The sequence below is a fragment of the Myodes glareolus genome, chromosome 24 (assembly GCF_982192425.1).
Source record: "Myodes glareolus chromosome 24, mMyoGla1.1, whole genome shotgun sequence".
Taxonomy (NCBI): Eukaryota; Metazoa; Chordata; class Mammalia; order Rodentia; family Cricetidae; genus Myodes; species Myodes glareolus.
This window is the reverse complement of record NC_142049.1, coordinates 43615225-43635083: the sequence shown is the minus strand read 5'-3', so window position 1 is coordinate 43635083 and position 19859 is coordinate 43615225. Positions and strand designations below refer to the sequence as shown.

At 39.6% G+C, this 19859-nt stretch overlaps 1 protein-coding gene across 3 annotated transcripts in view; it reads right to left on the bottom strand.

Annotated features, from left to right (window-relative positions):
• Window positions 1–537: 537 nt before the first annotated feature.
• The window catches only part of Nell1 (neural EGFL like 1), an 822199-nt gene continuing 802877 nt past the window's right edge, over window positions 538–19859 (bottom strand). For all 3 annotated transcript variants that reach the window (XM_048442384.3, XM_048442394.3, XM_085682700.2), the window contains 3 exons: window positions 12364–12540; window positions 9718–9942; window positions 538–984 (listed from right to left, as the gene is read on the bottom strand). In XM_048442384.3, the coding sequence (XP_048298341.2) occupies window positions 934–984; window positions 9718–9942; window positions 12364–12540 (453 nt within the window). In that variant the 3' untranslated portion in view covers window positions 538–933. The remainder of the gene's footprint in view (window positions 985–9717; window positions 9943–12363; window positions 12541–19859) is intronic.

The following is a 19859-nucleotide window of genomic DNA, read 5'->3' as shown; positions in this document are numbered from 1 at the left end:
TTCAGCCATAGAAGATGCAATGTCTTTAGTGGAACAGCGCTGGGCTAGAATTGGGTGCCAATCAAATACCACTGCCCCAAAACAATGGCTGAGCAGATTCCTTTTGTTTATGTAGTATGGGGTAAGGGAAGACTTGTATTAATCTCTTAGCTTTATTAATAACTATTAAAGTATGTTGGCTGTAAGTCCTGTGTAAAACTGACATAAACATACCTTGGCTTCTAATGCCAAGAAGGGCTTTCAGGATCCCCACTTAGAAATTGTGAGTAAATGGGTCACTTCATTTATTTTTGCAACAGGGAGAAGATAGAACTTTTTGAAATGATGTTTAGTGATGTCTGGCATCCTTTTCCCTTCGGTGTACCATAATTGCCCTGAGCAGTTTTCAGCTGAGTGAGTGGGCATCAGTGCTCAGCAGTTTGAAACGGAAGGATGCCATGGAGGATGCCGTGGAGGATGCACTGGACAGATGTTACACATCTTCATCAGCATGTCCCACAGGAACCTCCATACCGTGTGCAGTGAACAAGACACACGTCACAACAGGCAACTTTATTTTTAGAATTTGAGTCAAAAATCAAGAAAAATAAATAAACGGTGCCAAGTCTCTATTATGTTAGTACACAAAATAAACAAAATTACATTAACATTCATCATGGGATCCCTTAAATGTGTCTGCAAATGGTCTGACGAGGGGAAGGTGATTTACAGCACAGAGACTCAACAACCATTGACTGAAATGCACGGCACTGCAGGCATCTAGACTAGGTCAGCAAGGATGAGCAAAGTGGCAAAGGCCACCCAAACACCGTCCTCAGATGGAGACTTTGGTAATTGACTGTCGTTTAAAAAACAAAATCAGTTCCTCTTCCTCCTCAGGCTGGATGGTCATTTTGTCTGTCTTTATCCTGTGATGAGTCCATTTGAAATACTTCAGTTGTTTTCAAGACAGTCCAGATCCACAGAGCAGCAGACTCTCCCATTCTGTGCAAAGAGAACACAGGTGTTAGCCACGAAAGCAGCATACACAGCAACGAGCAGCTTGCCATCCAGGTCACAACAGCTCAGGAGAGGATATGCTTCAGAAAGACAACGTCCAGCTTTGAAAGGAAGTAAGTGCGGTCTTCCAGGTAACTCTGATCTGAGGCTTTGCTCACAGGCTTGCTTCATGCCTTGCCTACAGGCATTGCATGCTTTACATACACTTCAACAATTCAATTTTTCACAACTTATTTGCTAACCTTATTTCCAAAACCTGCTTCACAAATACAAATATCTCAGAGGAATCAATTAGCCATATCTAATGGAAAGTATCAGTAAGATTAAAGGCAAATCCCAAATAGATTCCACAAAGGTGTATACATCAAGGGGAATCATGACTGTACACCTCATAAAGATTAGGAAGGAACTGTGAGCATTTAGGCTCATAAATTCAGGGAAGTTGATTAAAATTCAATTTCATAAATTAATATAAATATGCCGTCATAATTCCCTTTAATGAAAATCAATCCTGACATTATAAAGGCATTGGATGCTCTCTGCCCCCATCTCCAATAGATCACACCGGTCTCCAACTCCGCCCCCACTCAGCCCATTCTCCAGGCCCCCTACTCCAGCAGGTATTCACTGTTCACCCACCAGCCATCCTGCCAGGAACCACACAGCTCCACTTCCCCTCCATTCCTAGCTCTGTGGCAGGCCACTTGCTAGAGACTCCCCTTCCTATCTGTCGCCTCCTATTGAACAGATCATCCAGAACTCCCCTCACCTTCCTTCTCACTCATCTTTTTGTCCAGTCCCCAAATTCAGAAGGCAGTGCTGAGGACCCACAGGCCAGCTACAGGCCAGCACTCTTCCTCCTCTTTCCAAACTCAATCACAAAGTCTCCACTCCAACTCTGTCCAAGACCGCCTGCTGTGCCCCCTTCTTCTCAGAGAACCTGCTGTGCCCCCTTCTTCTCAGAACACCTGCTGTGTCCTTCCTCTCAGAGCACCTGCTGTGTCCTTCTTCTCAGAGCACCTGCTGTGTCCTTCCTCTCAGAGCACCTGCTCTGTCCTTCCTCTCAGAGCACCTGCTGTGTCCTTCCTCTCAGAGCACCTGTGCCCCCTTCCTCTCAGAGCACCTGTGTCCTCTTCCTCTCAGAGCACCTGCTGTGTTCCCTCCTCTCAGAGCACCTGCTGTGTCCTTCCTCTCAGAGCACCTGCTGTGTCCTTCCTCTCAGAGCACCTGCTGTGTCCTTCCTCTCAGAGCACCTGCTGTGTCCTTCCTCTCAGAGCACCTGCTGTGTCCTTCCTCTCAGAGCACCTGCTGTGTCCTTCCTCTCAGAGCACCTGCTGTGTCCTTCCTCTCAGAGCACCTGCTGTGTCCTTCCTCTCAGAGCACCTGCTGTGTTCCCTCCTCTCAGGAGCACCTGCTGTAACTCTCCTTCTCGGGAGCACCTGCTATGATCCCTCTTTCTTCTCTGTTCCTATCCCCAGCAGCTCACTCAGATTTTTTCCAACACATCCCTTGGTCTCATACCCAGATATAGAAAACATTCCATTCAAGCTGTCTTGCCAAACCTGCTAGAGAATCAAGCCGTCCAGCAAATCAGGTAGTGGGTATGACCTCTTCACTTGCAATGGGGGCAGTGGTCATCAGCTCTTCACTGGCACTCCTTCCTCCAAATCAAATATCCCTGTAAACTGTGCCCATATCTGTAGTAGAGCACCTGTTGTGGCCTTTTCTTACTCTCTGCCCCCATTTCCCAGAGACTATATAGATCCTGCTGGAACAACCTGCTTTCCTCCTTCCCCTATTCCTAACTGTCAGAATCCAACACCTAGATACACACTGTACCCAAACCCCCAGGACACACACTTGGTAGTACCCTAGTAACATTCCCTACCAGCTCACACACAGCCACCATACCTGACTAAGAACCAGAGAGTCCAACATAAACCAAGGAACAACCACACACCCAACAAAGACAAGAGAGAAATCAGCACCTAGATTTATAATCAACCCACAACCCAGATGCCTAGATGCCAGCATAATAACAAAATCAATAACAGCAAGGACAATATGCCCCACTAGAGTAGAGTAATCCTACTATAGTCTGCCCTGAGAAATGCAACAAATTGAAACACAAAAAAGGAATCTAAAGTAGAATTTATGAATATAAATTTCTTTAAGCAGAGAATGAATATATCCATTATAGAAATCTGTGAAAACACAAACAAACCATGAAAGGAAATGATTACAGAAGTTTCTGACCTGAATGTGAAAACAGAATTAAAAAAACTGAGGGAACCATGAAAATGAAAAATTTAGGAACTTTATCAGTGACCTCAGAGGCAAGCCTCACCAGCTGAATGTAAAAGCTGAACAAGAGACTCTCAAACAGTGAAGACAAGATAAAAGGAATGGACACCTAGGTCAAATAACATGTCAAATCAAAAAAACTCCAGAAAGAACACATCTAGGGCATCTGGGACAGTATGAAAAGACCAAATCTAAGAATAATAGGAATGTGGGAAGGAAAGGAAACCTGGTCAAAGGCACCGAAAATATTTAAAAAAAAAAAAAAACACTGAAGAAAATTTTCCTAACCTAAAAAATTAGATGCCAATCAAGGTACAAGAAGCATACAAAACATCAAATCAATTTGACCAAAAAATAAAGCTCCGTTGGCACATAATAATCAAAACACTGAATGCACAGGACAAGGAAAGAATATTAAAAGCTACAAAGTCAGACCAATTAGAATAACACGTGCCTTCTCAGCAGAGACTCTAAGAACCACAAGAACTTTCTTCAAACATTAAGAGACACAGGCACTAGCCTACTAAGCAAAGTAAAACTTTGGCTCACAAGAGATGGAGAAAGTCATTCTAAGAAAAAGTTAAGTTTAAGCAGTATCCTTCTACACACCCAGTCCTACAGAAGGCACTTAAGGGAAAATTTCAACCTAAAGAATCCACACCTAAGGAACTCCACATGCAGGAAAACATAAAATCAGAGGAGAAAAAAGACAGCATGCACACACACATACACACCACCACCACCATCACCACCACCAATAATAATAATAAAATAACTAGAATCAGTGAACACTGTTTGTTGATAACTTTTAGAACCAATGGTCTTCAGTCCCTTTAGCCATATCCAAGAAACACATTTTACCACCAAGGATAGATATCCCATGGAGGTAAAAGGGTAGAAAAAATATTCCAAAAAATGGATTTAAGAAGACTATAGCAAGATTAATATTTGACAAAATAGTCTTTGAGCCAGAACAAATCAGAAGACCCTGAGAAGAACACTATATATTCATTAAATTAAAAGTCCTCAAGAGGACACTGAAATTCTGAATATCTATGCCCCTAACACAAGGGCATCCAAGTATGTAAAAGAAATACTACTACAGTTTAAATCACATAGTGACCCTCACTGACAGTGGGAGACTTAAATACACCATTTTTCAAAAACCAAACAAAAAACAGGTCAACCACATAGAAACCAAAAAGAGAAATCATGGAGCTAACTGATGGTATAAACCAAATGGTATAAACCTAAGAGATGTTTTCAGAATGTTTCATCCAAGCACTCACAAAAAATACCTTCTTTTCAGAAGCTCATGGAACTTTCTCCAAAATTGACCACATACTTGGACACAAATCAAGTCTCAACAGATAACAGAAAGTTAAAATAACACCCTGCATCCTTTCTGATGGCCACGGATTACAGTTGGATATCAATTACAGAAAGCTGACAAGCCCATGGAAACTGAACACCCCATTACTAAGTAAAAAAAAAAAAAAATGGTCAGGACAGAAATTACGAAGGGAATTTAAAACTTGTTAGAATTTAATGAAAATGAAAACACAATATACCCAAACTTATGGGACCTAATGAAGGTGGTTCTAAGAGGCGATTTCATAGCATTGTGTGTCTACAAACAAAAATCGGAACGTTCCCATCCTAGTAGCCTAACAGCACATCTGAAAGTTTTAAAACAGAGAGAAGAAATCACAACCAAAAGGAGTGGACAGCAAAAAATAATCAAACTCAGGACTGAAATCAATAAAATAGAAACAACAAAACAGTACAAAGAATCAATAAGACAAAAAGTTGGTTCTCAGAGAAAATCAATAAGATTGGTGAGCCTTTAGTCATATTATTTAAAAGACAGAGAAGATTCAAATTAATAAAATATGAGGTGCAAAGTGGGTCACATCAACAGACACAGAAAAAATACAGAGAATTATAAAGACGTATTTTAATAACATGTACCCCACCAAATTTAAAAGAAATGTATAAATTTCTCATTATATACCACCTACCAAAGTTAAATCAAGATCAGATAAGCAATTTAAACAGACATATAACCCCTAGTAAAATAGAAACAGTAATACAGTAATTAAAAATCTTCCAACCAGAAAAAAATCTCAAGCCCATACAATTTTAGCCCAGAGATCTACTAGACTTTCAAAGAAGAGTTAACACCTTTAAAATTAATCCACAAAATAGAAACAGAAGGAACACTGACCAACTCATTTTATGAGACTAGCTACCCTGATAGCCCAAGTAAATAAAAAAAACCCAACAAAGAAAGAGAACCATAGACTAATTTCCCTCTGAACATGGATGTAAAAATACTCAGTAAAATACATGCAACCCAAATCTAAGAACACATCAAAAATATAATCTACCATGATTAAGTAGGCTTCATCTTAGAGATACAGGAATGAATCAATACATAAAAATCAATAAATATAACCCACCACATAAACAAAATGAAAGAAATAAAAGACACAATCATCTCATTGGATGCAGAAGAGGCTTTTTACAGAAATCTAATATCCCTTCATGGTAAAAGAACAGGAGAAAGATTAGGGATACAAGGGACAGACCTCAACATGAGAAAGGTAGTTAACAACAAGACCATAGCTAACAAAAACCTTAATGATGACAAACTCAAAGCAATTCCACTAAAATCAGTAACAAGACAAGGTTGTCCACTCTGTACCTATTCAGTGTAGTACTTGAAGGCTTAACTAGAGCAATACGACTACCGAAGATCAAAGGGATACAAATTGAAAAGAAAGAAGTCAAAGTATCCCTCTTTGCTGATGACATGATAGCATATGTGAGTGACCCCATAAATGCTACCAGGGAACACTTACAACGCATAAGCACTTTCAGCAAAATATGTGGTTACAAAAATCAGTAGACATTCTATATGCAAATGACAAATGAGAAAGAAATCTTGGATAAAAGCCCACTAAATAGTGTTAAATGTAAAATACCTTGTAGTACCTCTTAATCAAGCAAGTGAAAGACTTGTATGATAAAATCTTCAAGACTCTGAAGAAAGAATTTGTAGATATAAGAAGGTGAAAAGATTGCTAAAGCTCACGAATCAGTGGGATTAATATAGTAAAAACAGCCAATCTACCAAAAGTAATCTACAAATTAGATGCAATCCCCATCAAAATTCCAACACAACTCTTCACAGATCTTGAATGGACAATTTTTAGCTTCATATGTAAATACAAAAAGAAAAAAAATCCAGGAGAGCTAAAACAATTTATCATAAGTGGATATCATTGTTCCCAATTTCAAGCTTTACTCCAGAGCTATAGCAATAAAAACATCACAGTACTGGCACAAAAATAGACACACTGTTTAATGGAATTGAAGACCCAGATATAAATGACCCAGATGTAAATTCACATGCCCATGGACAACTGTTTTTTTTTAATATTAAAAGGGAGTGCAGAAAACACACACTGGATAAAAAGACAGCATCTTCAACAAATGGTACTGGTCAAACTGACTGATAGCATATAGAAGAATGCAAACAGATCCATAAGTATCACCCTGCGCAAAACTCAGTGCCAAAATGGATCAAAATCTCAACAAAAGACCAGATATGCTGAACCTGATAGAAGTGGATAATATGGGATTCACCTCTGTATGCTGTGAATACTATTGGTTAATAAAGAAACTGTCATGGCCTATGATAGGGCTAAAGAATAGAGGTAGGCAGGGAAAACTATATTGAATGCTGGGAGAAAGAAGGCAGCAGAGAGAGAAACCATGAGGCCCCACAGGAGACCAGATGCTGGAACTTTAGCTGGTAAGCCACAGACATGTGGCAATACACATATTAATAGAAATGGGTTAAATGAATATGTAAAAGTTAGCCAATAAGAAGCTAGAGCTAATGGGCTAAGCAGTGATATAATTAATATAGTTTCTGTGTGATTATTTTGGGGTTGAGCAGCCAGGAACCAACAAGCAGCCTTCCTTCAACAAGTGGAAGTGGGAAATAATCTTGAACTCATTAGCACAGAAGAAGAATTTCTGAATGGAACACTTGTAGCACAGGCAATAAGATCAACAATTAATAAGTGGGACATAAAACTGAAAAGGCCCTGTAGGGCAAAGGACACTGCCATTCAGACAAAGCAGCCATCTACAGAATGAGAAAAGATTTTACCAACTCGTCATGTTGTAGAAGACTAATATCCAAATATATAAAGAGCCCAAGAAACTAGATATCAAAAATCCAGTTAAAATGGGGTACAGATCAAAACAAAGAATTCTCCATAGTGGAAACTCAAGTGACTGAGAAACACAAATAAATGTTCAAAATCCTTAACATTCAGGGAGATGCAAATTAAAACCACTTTGAGATTCCATCTTACACCCGCCAGATGAATAATGCAAATGTTAGCTCATGCTGCCACAGAGTGGAATAAAGGGAATACACATTCATTGCTGGCTGTACAAACCTATACAGCAATGATGAAAATCAATATGGCAGTTCCTCAGAAAGATGTGAACCTATCTATCTCCAGATGCAGCTATACCTAAGTCGCAAGCATACACTCAAAAGATGCTTTAATCTACCACAGAGGCAGTTACCGAATCATGTTTGTTGCTGCTCTATTTATAATATCCAGAAACTGGAAACAACCTAAACATCCCTCAACAGAAGAACAGATATAGAAAATGTGGTACATTTACACAATGGAGTATTATCCAGCCTTTAAAAAACGTTATCATGAAATTTGTAGGCAAATAGATGGAACTAGAAAACAATCATTGTGAGTGAGTTATTCCAGACCTGGAAGGACAAATATGGTATGTACTTGCTTATATGTGGATATCAGGTGTTAAATCGATGAGAACCAATCTACTAACCATAGAAACACAGAGGTTATGTATAGAGCAAGGAACTTGATGGGATGAATAGAGTTCAGAGGAGGTGGGGGGCTAAAATAGAAGGAACAGGAAGGAAGATAGACAAGGGAAGGAGTAGGGGGAGGGACAGCTAAATCTTGGGGCCATTTGAAGGGTCATATTGCAACCTAATTTAGGGGAAGTTCTCTAAGGGAGTGTCACTGGGGAAAGAAATATTCTTAAGGGTAGGCCCATGCCCAGCAGCAGATGGGCAACAGAACTCAATGGCATCTCTGCAGGGTCCTTGTCTCATAATGTCATGTCAGAGCTTTTTGATTCATTTTTTAGAACATTTTATTTTTTGTGTTCATTCTTATTTTAATTTTTTACTCTATATATACTTTGAGCTCATATTGTGGCTTTCAGTTTTTTGTTTTAATGGGAATCCTGTTTGAGTAAAGAACAGGTCTTTGCACTCATGGCTGCTTCCTATGCCTTTTCCGGGGCTCTTTCCCTTCTGTTTATTTCACCTTATCCCAACATGTTATTTTATTTTGTTTGTTCTGTTTTTGTTTATTATTATCCCTTAGATTCATGTTGGTTTTCTAAGTAGATACAGGAAAGTGGTGTACCTAGATGGGAGAGGAGGTGGGGGGCAAACTGGGAGGAGTAGAGGGAGGAGAAACTATAATCAGAATATATTGTTTGGAAAGTATATATTTTCAATAAAATAAAAGGGGGAGTTAGACAACCCAGGCATCTATGTCTCTTGGCTATTTGTTTGTGGGAAGTGCAAGTTCAGATGGGATTATGGGTCTTTTGCTATAGGATGCTCAACGTTTTTCTCTACTGAGGACTCATTTTAAGATAGTGCATTCTAGGAAACAGAAAAATGCTGACACTAATAAATCCATTTAAAGACATGCTGGAAAGTCTCCACTGATGGCTAAGATGGAAGCAGATTTTGACAGGAACAAGTTGAGTATCATTTTTAACATGTTTAATCCTAAGAATCTGGAAGTGATTTTTTGGCTGAGATTTTGCCTGCCTGACCAAGCATCACTGGAAGCTGCCTTCACAACTCTATGACCACTGAAGAGAAAAACATATGAGATTATTTCATGGGGAATCCTCCAAAAAGACAGAGGAATAATCACAGTCAAATACTGCAACAAGGATGCAGGAATACTCTTGGCAATGTAAAATAAGACTGAAGAAGCAGCTACCTAGATCTCTCCTCCCCACGCTATTGATAGTTTTTGTAATTTTCCAGGCTGAAGCTAAGAGGTTGTGAGCTCACTCTCTCTCCATGTCCATTTGGAATCTGCTTTTAACAAGGACCAGCTACTATCCATCTATACTTGCTGTCCTACTGTGAGAACATGCACCCCATGGGATCTGAGTTCAGAAGGAAACTATGGGTGGCTTGTAGAGCAGCTATTATCTGTCTATACTTCTGTCTTCCTGTGAGGATATGCACCCCATGGAATCTGAGTTCAGAGATTTCAGAGGGAAACCACGTGTATACCCCAGGCAGCTGGTTACCTTGCATTTACAGCTTGTACAAGGAGATCCAGCCATTGTCCACACTGCACCGCTCAGCCTTGAAACACCAGAGCTGTCCAGGCAAGTTTTTTGGATGTCATAGACAATATTATCAGCCAGGCAGGGGTCACTGACACAGCGAGGACAACATTCCCCTTCAAAGATGGCTGTGTATTCACAGCTCAGACTAGGACAAGCTAGAGGCCAGCAGTCTGCCTCTCCTTCCTGTGGAGAAAAAGATGAAATGAGTCTCCCTTGGTCTTATACAATTTTATATTCCCAGGGTCCCTTGGGGAAACAGGGCACTAAAATTCTCATTATTCTCCTTGCTGAAGGCTTGTAGCCTGCACCATGATACATACGATGAGTCCTCATCTATGAAGACACACATTCTACACATACAACTTCTATGACATTAATGCCTTACTTGGGATGGTTTTGCTGACCACCTAATCCAGAGTTCACAAAAAGTCTTAAATCAGCTGTGTTCCAAGCACAGCCTACAGTTATTTTATCATGCTTTACTGTTTTTATCAGGTTGTACTGAATAGTTGATACAAGTCAACATTAATGTGAGCTTTTCTGTCTTTGACTGGTTGTTTTCTCTCACTACTGATGATCAGAGTTTTGTTCAACAGATGCCAATAAAAGAAGTAAGCAGAGGGTAAAGTAGTGTATAGAGATGACCATTCATTTTTAAGGTCAAAAATCAGCTGAGAAGCTGGTGTCAAGTTCAGAGCTGAGGTGGGGTGTTCTCACGAGAAACCATCCCATGACTCAGAAGTCTCCAAGTCACAGCATGAATGATGCCTCTACCCATCTTACCTTCTGGCTGTGGGCACCACAGAGCTGCCTATGACAGCAAAGACTCTCCACACAGACTCACTGTCATCACATCACTTTCTGCCACCTGTGGTTGCTGTGGGAATTCCTTCAGCCAATAACCTTTAAAAAACCCGTCCACTTGGGTGTGGTCTCTTATACTATAAATGCAGATGTAAAGTGTGTGGGGGCCTCTTTGCTGCTGGATTCAGTTCCAGTTCCCAGGGTACAAAGAGGACTGCAGATTGCTACCATTTCTGTGAGTTCACCCCCATTAAATAAAAATTTATTATATTCCATTCTGGGCTAGTATGGGACTCTTTTATTATAAATAGCTACATGTGGTAATTCCCATTTAATTATCTAGTCAATGTCTTCAGACTCTGGGCTTGTGCAAGTTTCAACTATATCTTCCATGAACAAATTACAGTATTGTCACCGGCAATGTCTTGATAAAATATTTATTAAATGTGACCCCCATTATTCTAAAATAATTTGTATGTTAATGTTCAGGAGCTTCTGCCATTTAAAAACTATATATCCCAAGGACTGGACATTCAAGATGGGCTTCTGAAACTCTCTAAATGAAAACTTGATGTGCAAGATGAATGCCAGTAATTCCAGTGACAAGATGACTGGCTTCTCAGAAAAGAAATGTAGTTTCCTGACAGGCACTGGAAACAGATCTGGAGTTGTACTGGATGTGTTTGTCCTTGGATGGGAATTTGTAAAATTGGCCATGAACAGAATTAATCTGTGTTGCAGTCTTAGTATTAAGATGCATTGCGAAGGGATTTGCTATGCCTGCTTGCCCATTAACCTGGGGATTTATGGGAATGCTGAGAACAATTTCTCTGGGTGCTAGTTTTCATATAATGCCCAGAGAGAGAAAGACTCTCTTCAATAAACACTAAGCGCCAAGCTAAGAGTTTCCTTTGAAAGCTGAGCCAGGTGGAATGCTCAGAGATGGAATACCACAAGTCCACGGTCCCCAACATGCCATGTTCCCACGTCTTCCATCCTTGGAAGTCATTGTTTGTGCTGTAATGTGAAATACACTGAACACATTCTGGAAATTAAGCATTTTCTTTGAACTTTTTCAAACCCAGGCATATTATTAGTATCCTTCTATTAATATTTGAAGTAATTTCTTTTTTTCTCTCTGAACAGATTTTCCAAGGAATAAAACAGTAACAACAGCAGTCACCTTGCTAAGGGCCTACTGTGGCACTGAACCATGTGCCTACTGTGTGCTGAGTGTGGTATTCATCTTTTACATACATTCACTCATCTCCCTAATCATCTTTGAAATTGAGACTCATAAACCTGTGCACACTTAAGAAAAAGAATAGTACCTGAAGGTTCTGCCATGTCCAAAGTGTCCACACCAAACTAGCCCTTGAGACTATTACAGAATTGGATTCTCAGCCTTGTTCACCCAAACTCTTTTGCTTATATTATGATTTTTTCATTGAAACCTTTAAAGGTTATATCAAAAGCAATAATAGGCTTTGTTCTGTCTGGACAATTGCCTATTGAGCCACTGAAGGCTACTTTACATGGATTTTCCTTGCTCTGGACATTTTAAAATATATGGAGACATGCAAATTGGGCTCAGGTTAAATCTGTTCCATAAATACATTTTTTTCTTACTTTTGCAGCATTTTAAATGCAATATAAAAATCTACATGACCCCCTGGTTAAGCACAGACCCACAATGCTCTGCATGTTGCTGGAATCATCTTCGAACTCCAGCCCCCAAAGCACATGAGTGAACAGCCTTTTCTAGAACATAGGCACCAGGATCCCCAGGAACCGACGTACCAGACACCGGCACTGCTGGCAGCTGTGGGTCCAGTTGTCTCCACTTCGATACAGCTTGTGCCCGCTTTGATCTAAACATTGGCTCGTGACCCTGGTATCACACTCTGGGCAGCAGAAAAGGTCAACATTTGGGTTCTGGCAATCACAAGCTGTCCGCCGGCAGAATATCTTCCCGTCCTGTTGAGAAGGGAGGTCAAGGAGATTCTGTGAGTAGGAAAATGCATGAACAGACCCACTGTGAAAATCAAGCCCTGTAAATACCTCATAGGGCTCACAGAAAACAACTTCCTAGTCTCTGATCTATCTTAGCCACCTTCCATCTGGCTCAAAGGGCTTGCCTATAGAGCCAGCCAGTTAAAACAGAGGCAATACTAACTTCATCTAAGAAAAAAAATCAATATATTCTTTGACTTTAAAAAAATGTAAAAATTATGATTCTATATCAGAATTATAGCCAGTCTGAGCAGCTAAACTGAATATGTGATCAAGAATCCATTTCAGACGGAAGGGGAACTACATGGTGGTAATATATGGGGGAATGAGCAGAAAGGAGGAAGTAGAACAAGAGGGGAATAAAGGGAAATAAGAGCAAACTGCATGGTACATGTGTGTGGAAATGTAATGAACGCATGACATTGTGTGTTAAGATAATAAGAAAAGTACTTTCAGTGGAAAGTCAGGTGACTACACGATCCTAAGAACACCAGCAAACATGTTGAAGTGTCCCCACCTCATTTTCTACCTGCCCTGATACTTAAGGGACGTGGGAAGAATTAACTGAGGCCCAGAGACAAGTACCTTATGCAGGTCACACAGTGCAGCAGAATCTCCATGCCTACAACCGAGTTCTAGAGTTTTAAAACAATGTTCTTCTACAAGGAAATCTTTAGGTTGCTTATTTGAAGAGCATAGAATAAGTTGTCACCTTCTTTCATGAGTGGTTCACCAAATTATAGGCATGATACAGTTTCAGGAGTACCAGCCCTGGGCACTCACAGCTAGAACACCCTGAAGGTCAAGGACACTTGAGCATTAAGACTGAGTGCTTGAAGCATGCCTACTATCTGTTCATCGTTAACAGAGCAGCCAAAGTGTGAGGCTTGCGGCTACCATTTATGATTACAATGATTTTTGTTAAAGATTTACTTTTATTAAAAAATAATAATTATGCGTGTGTCCCTATCGAAGCCAGAAGTGGTCACTGGATCCTTTGGAGCTGAAGCTCCTGGTGGTTCTGAACTACCCTACATGGGTGCTGGGTACCAAGCTTGGGTCTTCTGGAAAAACAACTGAGCCATCTCTCATCATCTTCCCATGGTTTCTTTTTTGAATATTTTTAATGATTATTTTTTAATATGTATACAGTGTTCTGTCTGCATGTATGCCCGAAGGCCAAAAGAGGGCACCAGATCTCATTACAGATGTTTATGAGCTACCATGTGGTTGTTGAGCAGTCAGTGCTCTTAACCTCTGTGACATCTCTCCAATGTTTTCGAGCTTTTCTAAAACTGAATCTTAGGCCTAGATCATCTGAAGGACACAAAGCCCACCTTCACTGTCACAGCCACACCTAAAAGTTATGAAGACTATGCTTGAGGTTATCCATCCTTGGCAACCCCCACTGAGGAAGGTGTTCAGGGCACATGTCTGTATGTCTTAGTCTTGCTTTCTCTCTGTTGACCTCAGTTCCTGTTCCTCAAAACCACAGCCCGTGTAGTCAATCTTCAGTTCTTCGAAGCTAATTTGTATGTGTTCACTGAGTTATTCCTATTGGGGAAAACATCTCCGATTCTTCAACCTGTTCCCATTGCTTGGATCTTTTTCACTACACAGCAGCTTTGATGGCTCCTCCTTCAAGCTCTGACCACTGGGCATGATCATCATTGTAAGTCAAAAACTGAACACTTCTGCCCCAATTGTATGAAGTATTTATGTATATTATATTTAATATTGATGATCCATGGAACAGAGACATATGTCTTCATTTCTCAAGTCAGGTAACTAAATATCAGTCTTCAGAAATAAGGAGTGCCCTGGGTTTCAATCTCCACGGTTGCATTTTCCCTATGCTTTCCCTAATGCAGCCTACTTTGCTTTCTTATTTCAGTTATATGGCATGGTGTTGACTGATATTGAGCTCATTGAAGACCAAAACCTCATTAAGCCCTGCCCCATAGCCTGTGGCTGGTTGATTGGGAAGATAATCTGTTTTCTGATGCACATTGCATTTTGTCCTATGATACCCACCGCACCTCTCCTGCCAGTCACAGCTTTTACCAGATATGGCATCTGTCATCTTCCACGGATCATGCAGCTGCACAGTTACTGACATCTACAACAAAATGGACCTGCCCACGAGATCTTAGTTCATTTCATCCATAAATTGGATGGTAAAGTCAGTGGAAGCTAAAGTGAAAACCCTTAAAAGCACTACGTTCCTACAGAGTGGAAGAGAAGTGCTGGCTACACTTGCAATGACTGAAGAGGGTGGAGCGGCTTTCACTCAAACTTTATGTATTGTCTTTGCTATAGAAACGATAAGAGAGCACTGTTCTAAAGTATCAAGAAATGATATGCACACAGATACTTGCATGCGCATGCACATATACATTAATTTTACAAAAACACAGAGCTTCTATACATACGTGTGTATAGAGAGAGACTGAGATACACACACATGTGGGAGAGAGGGAGAAAGAATTAAGGAGCGAGAGAATGAAGAAAGAGAGAGATGATGAATCTAAAGGTGAGCATGTGAGTTGAACCAGGTGAACTGATATTTTACACAGCTTAGCATTGATCACAGAAATCTTCTATCACTGAGTCCTCAGCTTATTGGCTTATATCATGATTACCATCACTTTCACTAAGATAATAGTAGCAATAAATTTTGTATAACCATGCCATATTTTTTTTCTTATTTCAGTGCTGGAAATCAAACCTAGGGACAGACACAGACCAGGCACCCACTTTCCAACCCAGCTATATCCCCGAGCCCCATCAACTTAGCTTCTGTAGCAATATACTTCATTTCCCACGTACTGAAGGCCTAAGTCTCAGAAACCGCATGGCAAAGCCATCTGGTTTTGATCAGCGCCAATCAAAACTATAAATTATTTTCACAGATTACTATATTTCTTGCCATGAGGTCCAATCCTACCTACTAGTTAAGAGAATGAATAGGAATAAATGGATAGCCTTCAGGGTGACTGCAGAATACAGCAATTTCACATCTCATCAATTACGTGAAAATGCCAACGAGTTCCTTCTTAGCTTCTGTTAGGTTTCAGAACAATGAAAGTGTTCCTGTTGGCTTTGAATTACAGAACAACTGTCAAGAAAAATCTTTTTTGATAATGGAAATGCCAAAGGTGGCTTCATTAATTCAACTCGAATGAATGGTTATAAAAGCTTCCTTATAGAGTGCCATCATACTGGACACCAAGTGTGGGTGAGAACAGGGCCCACTCACAGCAAGCTGTCCTCCTTGCTTGGGTCTGTGTGCTGTTCCCAGAGTCTGACCTCTGTCCAGGTAAGAGGGTAACCCCAGTTCCACTGAGATATCAAAGCTGAATTCCCTCCTTCCTGCTCAGAACTTCAGAGGTTCCAAGTCATTTTATAAGGAAAGTTCAACCATGCACAACTAATAAGAATTAAATATTTAAATTAATTCTAGATTTTTAAAAGCAGGAAAATTCACACTGATAGAAAATTATTTGAATGTGTGTATATATATATATATATATATATATATATAGCAAAATACTAGGTCTTAAATTTTAGATGGCACATTTTAATTGCTGGGTAAATGCAACAACAATCTACTCACCACAGACTACACAGTTCAAATTCATGTCACTGTCTGAAACTTTGAAATTGAGTAGTTGGATTTATGTGGCATTCTTATGTAGCCATAGAATAAAAGTATCAGCTAGCAGCTAGCAAGCTGATGGCGAGGTTTTCACTCAGCAGCTGCCTGATAAGGTCTCATGGAACACAAGCATCTGAGCCAGTTCCTCAGATCCTGCTGATTTTATACCACAGTGGTGAGGTTGGATGTTTGTGACACAGTACTCAAAGATTATAAAATTTAAAGTATTTATTAACTAGGGCTTAATAAAAGTGTCAGCTGTTCCTGACATAAACTATAAAATTAGGATAGATCCATCTATTGTCCTTTCTCACAAACTGGTCAGACTGTGATATCCAATACTTTTCGAATTATTGATAATATCATAGTCTACCAACTTCATCTTCTTTAAGCATGAGGGTCACAAATACCTCCAGTGTTACATTTACATAGATTATACAAGAGATTCATGGATGGGAAATGATATTCCAATGTGGAAAATTAATAATAGAACAGACAGACCAAAGAACAGACCCCAGAACAGACTCTTATGAAATGTCTTTTCTCAAAGATGCATCATTGCAGCAAGAGGAGGTTATAGGATAGGGAAATATGATTCTTGCTGATTAAGGGTTCCCACAAGACCCCTAAGTGACTCTAAAGCAGAAGGAAGCTCCTGAGTCACACATGGAGAAAAGGCAAATGACCAGTGACGGTCATGTGCCATAGCCCACTATCTCTAGTAAAAATATCTTTAAAAAACTGCAAGGCTCATTACACCGCAACAAGAGAATCAGATCACCAGGCCAGGGAAGCAGAACGATAGAAGTGATTTGGGGTTCTACATCTGCTCCTAAAATAATCATTCTCACCCCAGGAAAATTGCAACCAGTGAAAATTTAATGCAATTGGATAACAAAACAACAAATGTTTATACAAAGAAAGAGACCCCAACAGATCCCAAAAACCAAATAACCTTCATCAGGATCTAGCTGGGTGAGTGTACCTGAGGGGAGTTACTCACTGTTCCCAGCCCTCTGGCGCTAACTCAAGTCTCCCATTCATGTTCCAACCTAGTCTGCCTACCCAGCTAGAGCTGCAGCCAACTTCTAGGCTTTAAAGGAGAAGCCACCTTGCCTGCCCACAAACAAGCCTTACCCATGCTACATCCAATCTCTCCGCACAGCCATACCATGCACATTCTTATCTAAGGTCTAGCCTGATTTTTCCTTCATGGAACTTGCCCAATACCAAATCTACCCCTTGCTTGCTCCAGGCTTGCTCCAAGATGAAGATGCACATCCTGAACACCAGCCCAGTCCCCGATGTCCTCCTGACTTCATTTCATCTAAACCATATCCAAACTCTAGGCCTAACATGACCCCCACACCTCTCTTCTGCCCAAACCTTTTCTGTTCATATCAGGCACAGAACTAATAAAAGTAGTCCACATGTCTTGCTCATCCAAAAATCAAACAATAAGAAAGATCAAAGCTTTATCTCCTTCTACAAGTAAAACTGTAAAATTGTTTGCCAATAAGAGTTTGTCATAGGAGCTCAGAGACTCTGGAGCCTGAGATGTATGATATATATGTAGTTTGGTCTGTTTGTGGGGCTCCTAACAGTGAGATCAGGATCTGTCCCTGGCATTTGAGCTGACTTTTGGGAACCTGTTCCCCATATTGGGTTGCCTCACTCAGCTTTGATGCAGAGGCAGGAGCTTGGTCCTAACTCAACTTGATGTGCCATCCTTTGTTCAAGCCTGTGAGAGGCCTGTCCCTTTCTGAATGAAGATGGAGGAGGAAGAATGGATGAAGTGGGAGGTGAAGAAAAGGAACAGGAGGAGAGGAGAGAGGAGAAACTATGGTCAGTATGAAAAATAAATGAAAAAAAATAACAAAAATAATTACTTAGAGTACATAGAATTTAAAAGAGCATTGATAAACTTCATCAAAGGATTCAAGAAGTTTAAGGAGACACACACAAAAAAAAATAATTCAATGACCCTAAAAAGAATAAACACATAAGGTGAATGGAAATGATAAAGACAATCCAGGATTTGAAAACAGAATTCTAAAAAAGATATGGAAACATTGAAGAGGACTCAAGCTTAAACAAAGATGGAATTGAAAAATCAATGATCCAAATAGAAAACTCAGAGAGAAGCCTTATAAGTGGAATGAATCATTTGGAGGATGAAATATCAGGACTCAAAGAAAGGTGACGATCTAGATGAAATAAGCAAAGACTATAAAAAAAATCCAAACACAGGAAAAGGACATATAGGAAATGTAGTACACCATGAAAAGACCCAACTTTCAAATAATAGAAATAGAATAGGGAGAAATATCCTAAATCGATGCATAGACCAGATCTCCAATGATATCATAGGAGAAAATTCACCCAAACTGTGGAAATATATACCCAAACATGTACAAGAAGCATACAGAATGCCAAATACGCAAGACCAGAAAAGCATATCACTATGTATATCATAGTTCAAACACTTAAGTATATAGAACAAAGAAAGAATATTGAAAGCTGTAAGAGGAAAGAAAAGTAAATCATGTATGTTTTATATATATACATACATATATATCATAACAGCTGATTTCTCAACAGAAAATTTGAAAGCTTGGAAGGCATAGAGCAATACATTTCAAGTCATGAAAAACCATGAGAACAAACCTAGAGTACTATACCCAGCACAACTATCCACCATAGATGCAGGATAAAGAAAATCTTTCTACAGTAAACAAACTAATAATATTTATGACTGACAAACCTAAAAAACACAGGAAGTAGTACTTTGTGCTGAGAAGAGGAATGAAATTGTAGAAAGAAATACAAAGCCATAATTATTAAAACACAACACACAACTGAGAACCCAAGCAATAGCACAATGACTGTAAACAACACACACTTTTTAATAATAACTTAAATATTAATGGCCACAGTTATCCAGTTAAAAGACACATTCTAGCTAAATGAATAAGTAAACTATGCTTATCTATTTGTTGAAAATAAGAAACACATGTGCCAGCTGGTGGTGGAGCACACCTTTAATCCCAGCATGCGGGAGGCATAGACATGTAGATCTCAGTGAGTTTGAGGTCAGCCTGGACTACAAAGTGCATTCTAGGACAGCTAGAACTGCTACACAGAGAAATCTTGTCTCAGAGATTAAAAATAAAATAAGGAACACATGATAGCTTTAAAGGTAAGCACTGTGTGAGAGTCAAAGGATAGACAAAAATATCTCAATCAAATAGGACCAGGAAGCCAGTAGGCATCACTATTCTAGTATCGGAAAAGGCAGAGTTCACACAAAACTACTTGGAAGGGATAAGGAGGGACACTTCTTTCTAATCAAGGAAACAGCTAATTAAGAAGATATTAATAATCTAAACATACAGATATCCAATTCTGGTACACCAAATTTCACAATTAATGTACTACTGTATTTAAAGACACAAATTAACATCAACCCACTAATATGTGGTGATTTCAATACCCAACTTCTTCCACAGACAGACCATTTGAACATCAGAATTAAATAATACCATGCATTAGATAGGCTTAACAGATACTGCTTATTTTAACCAAATTGTTAAAAACATTGATCAAAAATATACCACAGCCTGGA